The sequence below is a fragment of the Glycine max genome, chromosome 13 (assembly GCF_000004515.6).
Source record: "Glycine max cultivar Williams 82 chromosome 13, Glycine_max_v4.0, whole genome shotgun sequence".
Lineage (NCBI taxonomy): Eukaryota > Viridiplantae > Streptophyta > Magnoliopsida > Fabales > Fabaceae > Glycine > Glycine max.
Genome location: NC_038249.2, coordinates 36,977,858 through 36,986,716, shown reverse-complemented (window position 1 = coordinate 36,986,716; position 8,859 = coordinate 36,977,858). Strand labels below are relative to the sequence as shown.

The following is an 8,859-nucleotide window of genomic DNA, read 5'->3' as shown; positions in this document are numbered from 1 at the left end:
ACAAAGAGAAGAGAATATATGGCTGGTGTGATTCCAACGAGAAGAATATTGATGCAGCATGAAAAATCGCAAGAGAACCGTGACACAACGGCGTACACCACCACACCCAATCACAACATTCAGTCAACGGCGCAAGGCATGACTCAGACCCTCAGCGCCGGCAAGCACCTCCGCCGCGTGATGGATAACGACGACTGCTCCCGTGACTGGTGGGTGTAGTTTTACTTGTCTCCTTACACCCACAATCGATCAATGCTCTATGAGCTTAAAGGTGATGTTTCTTGAAGAAAAGAATCATCAGCATGAGGGAAGAGTGACGAGTTAAAAGAAATACATGAACGTTTTAACATTTTAGAAAAAAATTAAAATTCCACATTTTTAATTATTTAAAATTCTAAAAATTTAAATTTTTCATAAAAAACATTCAAACAATGAATTTTAAATTACAAAAATTTTAAATTCTAAAATGTATATTTTACAAAACGCATATAACACTTGAAATTCCCACTTAAAGTTGACATAAATAAATGGGACCTTGGCATCATAGGACGAACTCGCGTTTCTTGTTAATGGTTGATCGGAAATGGAATCTTGGCAAGAAATTGCTTTAATGGAATCTTGTGTGAAATCTGAGTTTAATTAGGACTGTAATAATTTTTTTTATGTACCGCGTTTGTTGAAGGTGCATTTATATTTTTTATGCGCATTCAGATTAATTTATTTTATTGTCCTCTTCACTTAAAATTGACTTGAGTTTAATTTTCGTGTTAAGTATAAATTTTATATTATAAATCAATTAAAAATTATCATAATATACTTTTAAACTAATTACTATAAAAGTTAATAATTTTACTATAAGACCCTCTATATATAATTGGATAATAGTGTAAGAGGATTATCTATAGTTAGTCTATTTAAATTTATTTGTTTATTTATTATATTCACGAAAATATGAATGATACACATGCGGGAAACATATACATAATTTTTTTAAAAAAAAATAATCTTTCTTGGCATTTTTAGCACAATATCGTGTAGTAATGATTTAGAAGGAAAATTACTAAAGATGACTTGGATATAACTATACGTACTAACTAGATGGTGATCACAGACACTATCCTTTCCCATTATTTACAAGGTATCGTACACTAAAATATACACATCATTAAATGTACTTAAAAAATAAGTTATTTGGCCATTATTATATAGTAATAAAATACGAAGCACGTGTGGTGAAGTGCATATAGAGTCAATAACAAGTCAATGTCCGGATGAATTTAACTGTTTCCTCGGTAGCAATCAATCAAATTATTGTTATCAACAATGGCTGGTCGATTGAGTTATATCAATACAGAGATTATCTAGTACTATTAGTTAAATTATTGAGTGTGGGGTACATCATGTTACGCAGGGACAGGGATGCCGTATAAGCCAAAAGATCTTTAACCAACACAATTCCTTCAATAACTATGCTTATTATCAATGAAATAAGGCGTAGTAAGTTTATTCTTGATAATGAAAATTTTAATTGTTGGTGGTTTTAGTAAATGCTGAACAAAATTCTCACCTATAGTCGTTCACAAATTAAACTCAACCATTTTGCCCTCTGGATAAAGCAACTAGATCATTGATTACATTTCTTCCAGGTTCTTATCCTGACAATTTGTCATCATTGATGTAAGGCTTCTTTATCTTTTTTGTTTCGTTTTTACATTTAATCCTATTCAAAACATTGTAAAAAGCTGAATATAGACACCTTAAATTATAAACCATTGTCTGCCACTTTGTATGGACCTTTTTTTTTGTCATTCTAATGAGCGAGTTTCAACATCAAGATTTACAATTAGATTTCTTTAACATAGATCGATTTCATCAATAGACAGGTCTTGTTTCCTTAATTTCTTTTATTTGCAAATATTAATTATAATATTGTTAGTTTTATTAGTGAGAGATTTAAATTCATAATCTTTTTTCTTTCTCATTCTCATTTTACTATTAAATCAATTTTATATCTCTCATTATCTCATTAAATGTCTCTCTTTTTTTAAAGTTTTTATGTATTGATTTTACAAATAAAAATCTTTATAAAGTATATGAAGAACACATTCTCTGACACATGATTGTCTTTTATTGGTTGAAAACTAATTAAAAATAAGTAAAAATATTATTAAATAACACGTGAGATCCTTAATATTTTTTGTAACTTTCAAATAATTTCAACTAACTAATGTTTCTGTCCTTGATAATATTTTAATAATGTTTTAAGAATATTTTTATGCACAATATTTCACAATTCTTTTTATCATTTTCAACATGTTAAATTTCAACCGGAATGGACCACTCAGAAAAAACAAGAATTGGCCAAAGAATAGATTAATTAGTTATATGGGGGTTTGCTGAACTCCAAGATCGATGTTTTGGATTTTAATAAGATATTTCATACGTTTTATTTAATTGTTTGGCTTAAAATATTTTATCTGGTTACAAAAAACACTTTATATTTCAACCAGTAATTGGCTCGCTTATATACCATGCTCATTTTATTTGTTATTGCAAAACTTATTGAAGATATAATAATTCTCTTTTTCCCCAAGTGGCTAATTTCTTTGATCCATGTCCTTCCAAATTTCAATTTACAACTCAAGTGACTGTGTGCACTGTGCTATATGCTTTTATTGTAAAATTTCAATTTCAGATTCAACCTGATTTAAAAAGAAGGACTACCACTTTTTTGGAACTTTCACTTAGAAAAAGAAATCTCCGGATTGTCATTGGGATGTGAACCCACAAGTTAGATAACCCATGTCATCCAGAAAAGTTCCTAAAGAATAAAAACAACTCATTTCTCACATGGTCAAATCATTATGTTTAAAATTTTATTCAATAATAACTAAATCAATCTGATGTCTGAAAATTAGTTTTGGAGTTTCATACATGTCCTGAGAATACTGAGGTAAGATATTTAAAAGTGTTCTCTGAATAAAATTAACGTGTGTAATGTTTAGATATCTTAAGTGTAATGTTGTTCTCTGATTAAAATATTAAAATTTAACTTCAAGAAACTGAATATTAATACCTAAGTACGTTATCGTATTTTTAGGAATTATACTACATTTTTAATACATCTCTATCATTCTTGTGTTATTTGTGAGCTTTTCCTATGCATATAAAAAAACCACTATACTTCTTAATATTTTTCCAAATTTTGATTTTGCTTTTGACGAGTTTCAAGTACATAAAACCAAAACTACTTGTAATCCACGAGGATCTAAAATCTATTACAACGTTGGAATCGTATCTAGCTCTATCGAACAAGATCCTGCACTAGTACCCTGTCAATATCTAAGCATTTAGTTTAAGAGCCACCACGTCTGAAAACGGAAACATTTGCAAAGACATAAATCCTAACGGTCCATAGTTGAAAGCTCTAACACATAAAAAAGCAAAGATTTCTGTAGACATAACAGACCATAAATGAAATACATACATACATAGCTCAAACACGACAACCCCACAGGATCTGATACTCTTAAATATTGAGCATTTACTTTGAAGATCCACACGTCAGACATTGCAAACACTTCCAAAGACATAAATTCTAAGTGTACCATAGCTCAAACACAATACCAAAACTAACCTTACATCAAACTAACCCTAGACGGCTAGTAATAAAAAACAAAAAACAACCAAAGTAGATTGTTCAACCCTCATACAAGGCCATTAAGGAAAACATCACACATAATCAACAGCAGCACACAAACCAAGTACTAGTACTATAGTACAAGCCACATTAGGCAATAAAGAAAACATAACACATAACACATAACAAAATGTTACATAATCAAAGTCTAAAAGTCTAATCCAAGTAGTCAACTCTGGACAAAATCAACAAAAGCTGAATTAGTAGCTCCACATGCAATCAAGCTCCGACACTCCCAGTGGCATGTTGGAAACACCATCTATCAGCCTCTGCTCCTCCGGCACCGGCCAACTGAGAAAGTCGCCGGAACCGCCGCCGGAGAAGGGCGGTGCAGCCGTGGAAAAGACGAAAGGGAACTGAAGGTTGTCTTGTAGTGACCTCAAACTTGGAAAAGCAGAAAAATCAACGTTCCTCTGAAACCTGGCAAAAGGGTCGGTTGCAAGAGGCTGAGAAGGTGAAAGGTCAAAGCCTGCATTGTTGAAGTTGTTGGGGGAGACAACAGCAGTTGTTGCTGCAGCTATTGTGGAGAAACAGGACACGTGCTCCTTTTTGGTGATGCTGTCATAGGAACCATTGTGACGGTCGGTGAAGTTAGCTGTGTTGGTGTAGGGTGAAGTGTCTAGAAGAGGTGGAAGGAAAACTGAGGAGGGTGAACTTGGTTCATGGATAAGAGAGGTGGTGCTGTTCATTCTTGTCTTCTTGGAGTTACTAGAAGCAGACATGACGGAGCCTCCATTGTTGGTGGCGGTGTTACTCTTCTGAAACACACGTGATATGACCCACTCATCCTTCATTTAATCACAACCATTTTTTATGTTAGTGAAAGTGTACCATATCAACGACTATAATAATAAGCATTATAAGTCATAACTGCTTGTACCAATCAATTTTTTTCCCTAACAAGAAAGATGTGTTAGAATCTTGTAAACCTATATAATCACTTTGTGATTAACTTTTGGTTGTGGTCCCTCATCATGCAAACATGTATTAAAAAAACCACAAAAAATTAAGAAACGTTTATGAGCCTTTGGGTATTGACCGGTGGTCTAAGTTAGCAAAAAGACACTTGTTGAGAGGAGATTGAGCTAAAACGAACAAGGGGAAGATTACTTATGGAAGGGGAACAAAATCTTAATCGAGAAACAGGTTATTGAAAGGGGAAAATCATCTCGACATTGGCAAACGCAACCTACTTATAGAAGGCTAAAGGGGAAAGCAGATTCCACCTAACTTTATTTCACTGCAAATTTGGAGGGTGTAAAAAAAACGGCTCTTAATGGGTTAAAAAGTTCACATGGTTCAATGCTATGTGAGAGTAGAGAAAAAAGTAAAGAAACATAGAAAGAAGATAGCAAGATGAATTAATGAAGGAACCAAATGAAAATGATAGTACTAACTTTGGAGTTGCGAGAAAGGTAGTGGTAAGCAAATTTGCCTTCAAGGCGATACTCATGCATGACCCAGTTGCTTTTCTCTCCCTTTGGAGCTCTACCACGGTAGAAAACTAAGGTTTTCTTCATCCCCACCAAAGAACAAGTTTTTGAGCTATAAATCTCTCTATCTTTCCCAGTCGCTTTCCAGTAACCAGCTTCAGTAGCCCTATTGGTTCTTAACCCAGTTGGGTACTTCCTGTCACGTAAGCTGAAGAAGTACCACTCTTTCTCTCCCATCTTAGCTTTCTCTGCCAAAAACAAACAACCACAAAGGTTACGTTAGGTGGAAAATCCAAACTTCTTTGTACTACCACTATAGCAAGTAATGAAAGAAATATTAATAGCCAAAGATAAGAAAGAAAAAAAGAAAGGGCGTTGAAAGTGCTTAATTTTACCAGGAAGCTCCCATGGCTCACTCTTGTTGAGGTCAACTTCAGCTATGGCTCTACCAGTGAAGGTGCTGTCAAGAACCTTCTTGAGAAGGTAGTAAGTTATGAGCTCCTCATCTGTAGGGTGGAACCGAAAACCAGGTGGCAAGTGAGCTTCAGTGTGGTCCAAGTGGTGGTAGGAAGAGTTGTCCATTGGAGAGAAAAAAATAAGGAACACTTACAAAAGAGAGAGATGAAAAGTGAGGGAGAATTTAATTTAAGTAGAAGGAGAATATTGGATACTAATAACACTACTTCATGGCTTTTATATAGGAGGAAATGAGAGGCATGGCATGGGGAAGGGGTTCATAGAAGCAAAATAGTGAAAGAAGGTTTTAAGTGGTTAAAGATTTGGTTAGGGATTGTCACTTTCAATTTTTTTTTCTTCACCTTGGTGGGTTAAAGATTTTGTTAGGGATTGGGGATGAGGGTGTGTGGTTTATAAGGGGTGTTCTCATGGGGATTTGATGAATCGGGTGGCAGAAAGAAAAAGGTGAAATAATAAGGTATGATATGGCTGGAAAAATCTGTGTTTTCTCTGCACTATCCTCTTCTGATAGCTCTCTCTACTCTCTGACAGGTTACTCATCATGATCCACATAGCTAGAGGGAGAAAGCAGGAAAGAGAAAGAGAGAGAGGGTGATGTACGAGGGAGTGGCGATTGAGTATGCGTGCGTGCGTGAGGAAATGTGCAGGTATTCCTTTGTCAGTGAAGAAATTGTAAGAAAGGGAACAGAAAGTGTGTTCATGAGAGATAATAGTAGCATTGCAACTAGCAAGAAAATAATAAAAAGATGAAAAAAAAGGGGAAAACTTTGAAACAGAAAAATGAATAGAGATAGGAAAAAAGGGGAAAACAAGTATTTTTTTGTTAAAAAAAAAGGAATAGCAAAATAGAATGCGAGATTTTTCACCATGTTATATGTATCGATAAAGCTGTTGCATATCTTCTCTGTCAGCACAGTACTAAAATTGTACAATCAGAAGCACCAACCATGTTTATTACACGCCAACTTCCTCACTTTTTATTTATGTATTACTTGGTACTCTCTTGCTTCACCACTCTCAATTTCACCCACTCTATTAAAATTTATTATATTCTTTTTACGGTTGTGATCACTGATTATTAGTATTTTTTGTTCACGCCTAATTTCGTTTGTTATTGCATTTGGTTTCTAACAACTCACAGGAGAATTCTATAATTTTAGTTATGCTTTCACGAAATCCACTCTCTGGTAATAATGTTTGCAAGGTATTTTTGGTCCCAGATAATTTTATTATAAATATTAAGATATATTTTTTAACATTATTTTATATGGGAAGTTACAGGCTTACAGCCACCTTTGCTGATGATGTACTGTGACATACAGTTAGTGACATATACAAGACAAATAATAAATAAAAAATAAATAAATCTCCTCTTAAGCTAGGAAAAACTGAGACTACACAATAAATTGTTTTTTCCTTTTAGCCGTAGGGGTGTCATGGGATTTTCCTGCTTCGTTTTCCCATCATATTATAGGCATCTCCTAACCTTTATTGGTATCCGTTGTGAAAATTAATTTTTAGGTTTAAAAAGGTTTTTTTTCTCTCAGCTTTTTCTGATCATACTTCTTTTCTTTGGTGAAAAAAAAAATCATTTTTCACTCTAAAATCTAGAATCATGTGGGTTGGAGATTCATATTCCAAAAGAGAAATGCTCAGTAACTCTGATTTACCATGATAGTTAGCAGGATTTTGCATGACATATCAATGGGGGGTGATTGATACATTTAACTGTTCTATCATAATCATAGCTAGCGGAAAATTTATTTGCTTGAAAGAAAATACCTACTTCTTTTTACCAGAGTACACATAATTTTCAATAACCATCATTTATACATGACATATCAAAAATAGAAAAGAGAAAAGGAAGCAAAACTGAGAGAACAGAGAGAGTCTTGTACAATTGAGAATACAACCAAAACTAGAGAATTATTACTGTTATATACTACAATCTAATCACAAGAGGGTATCAATATCATGACATGTCAAAGCAACAGCTTTTAATACCATAACACATTTGGCGACCTGATGACCATTCACAGAACAAAACAAATGTTACTGAATGTGGGTATTGTGCAACTGATAGAGGAAAAAGCGAGGCAGAAAGCAAGGGCATAAATAGCTGAAGATCGGTTCATTGATTTTACACCCACAGGGGCCAATCACCAAAGACATTGGATATAATGTCTCACTTTTTGAGACGCCCTTTTCTTTTTCTTTCCTCCACAAATATTAGCCCAAGCAAAAATAATGTTTGTGGGGAACAAACTGAGACATAGATTGTAAAGCTGAAAATGGTGATGGATTGTATTGATTTTGCCCTCTTACACAACAAGCTGAAAGAATCCATGAAAAGTGAAAAAGGAGCAAAAGAGTGTTATCATGCTATGATATGTTTCATACTTTCTTTAATGTTCACGTTTTCTAAACTTTTATTGAACTAATCATATGGGTTAATTAGCAACCTTTGATTAAATCTAAAAACATTGTGTGATTTTGAATTAAGGAAATGATTAATTGAAAACATGAATGACCCCACTCAGCCATCACATCCATCCATCCAATCTAATCCATCACTATCAAAGCAACAAGGGAGGGGAAGGTGATGCTAGGTGGGTGTGAGCGATTGATGCCATGGGAATTTGACACATCATGCTCGGATTTTGAGAACACAGCGCCAACTTCACAGGCTTTACATCAAATCAAATCATCTCTTCAATCTGCATGCTGAGGTCTTTCTCTCCACCCCAACCCACCCCTTCTCTCTCACACACAATTTCCATCATTGGGCCATTTCTGCACTACCCAACTTCCCAATGTTACAACCATGCCTTTTTTACATTTAATTTCATTATTATATTAAAAAAAAAAACCACTTGCAAAATGTATACAACTAATGAACTAAAGCACCCACCATGAAACCACTTTCTTCTAATAATAATAGTTCCAAAAAAAGGCATAAAATCCCCCCCACAATTTACTCTCAGGTCTCACCAACCTTCCAAGTGGCAACCTTTATGGCTTGCAACATACGGTTCCTCATGTTAAGTCCCTCTCCTGTTACCTTCGAAATCAGGACCGGATCCGGGTCCACTCCACCCAACTCCAGAACCCGAAAAAACTATATTTTTTATGTTTAATAAAGCTCCAAGCCTTTTAATTGAATAAACATGTTCGTATTGGGTGGAAAATAAAAATAAAAACCTTGAGATGAAAAACTTGACAGTGAAAGGTGGCAAGACAACACAGAAA

General features: G+C 34.3%; 1 protein-coding gene across 1 annotated transcript; it reads right to left on the bottom strand.

Moving 5' to 3' along the window:
* Positions 1–3,521: 3,521 nt before the first annotated feature.
* On the bottom strand, positions 3,522–6,553 carry LOC100805987 (protein CUP-SHAPED COTYLEDON 2). The gene is made up of 3 exons (XM_003541790.4): positions 5,529–6,553; positions 5,098–5,381; positions 3,522–4,488 (listed from the first exon to the last, which is right to left on the bottom strand). The coding sequence occupies exons 1-3, from the start codon at positions 5,713–5,715 to the stop codon at positions 3,901–3,903; spliced, it is 1,059 nt and encodes a 352-aa protein (XP_003541838.1). The 5' UTR covers positions 5,716–6,553; the 3' UTR covers positions 3,522–3,900.
* Positions 6,554–8,859: the final 2,306 nt, after the last annotated feature.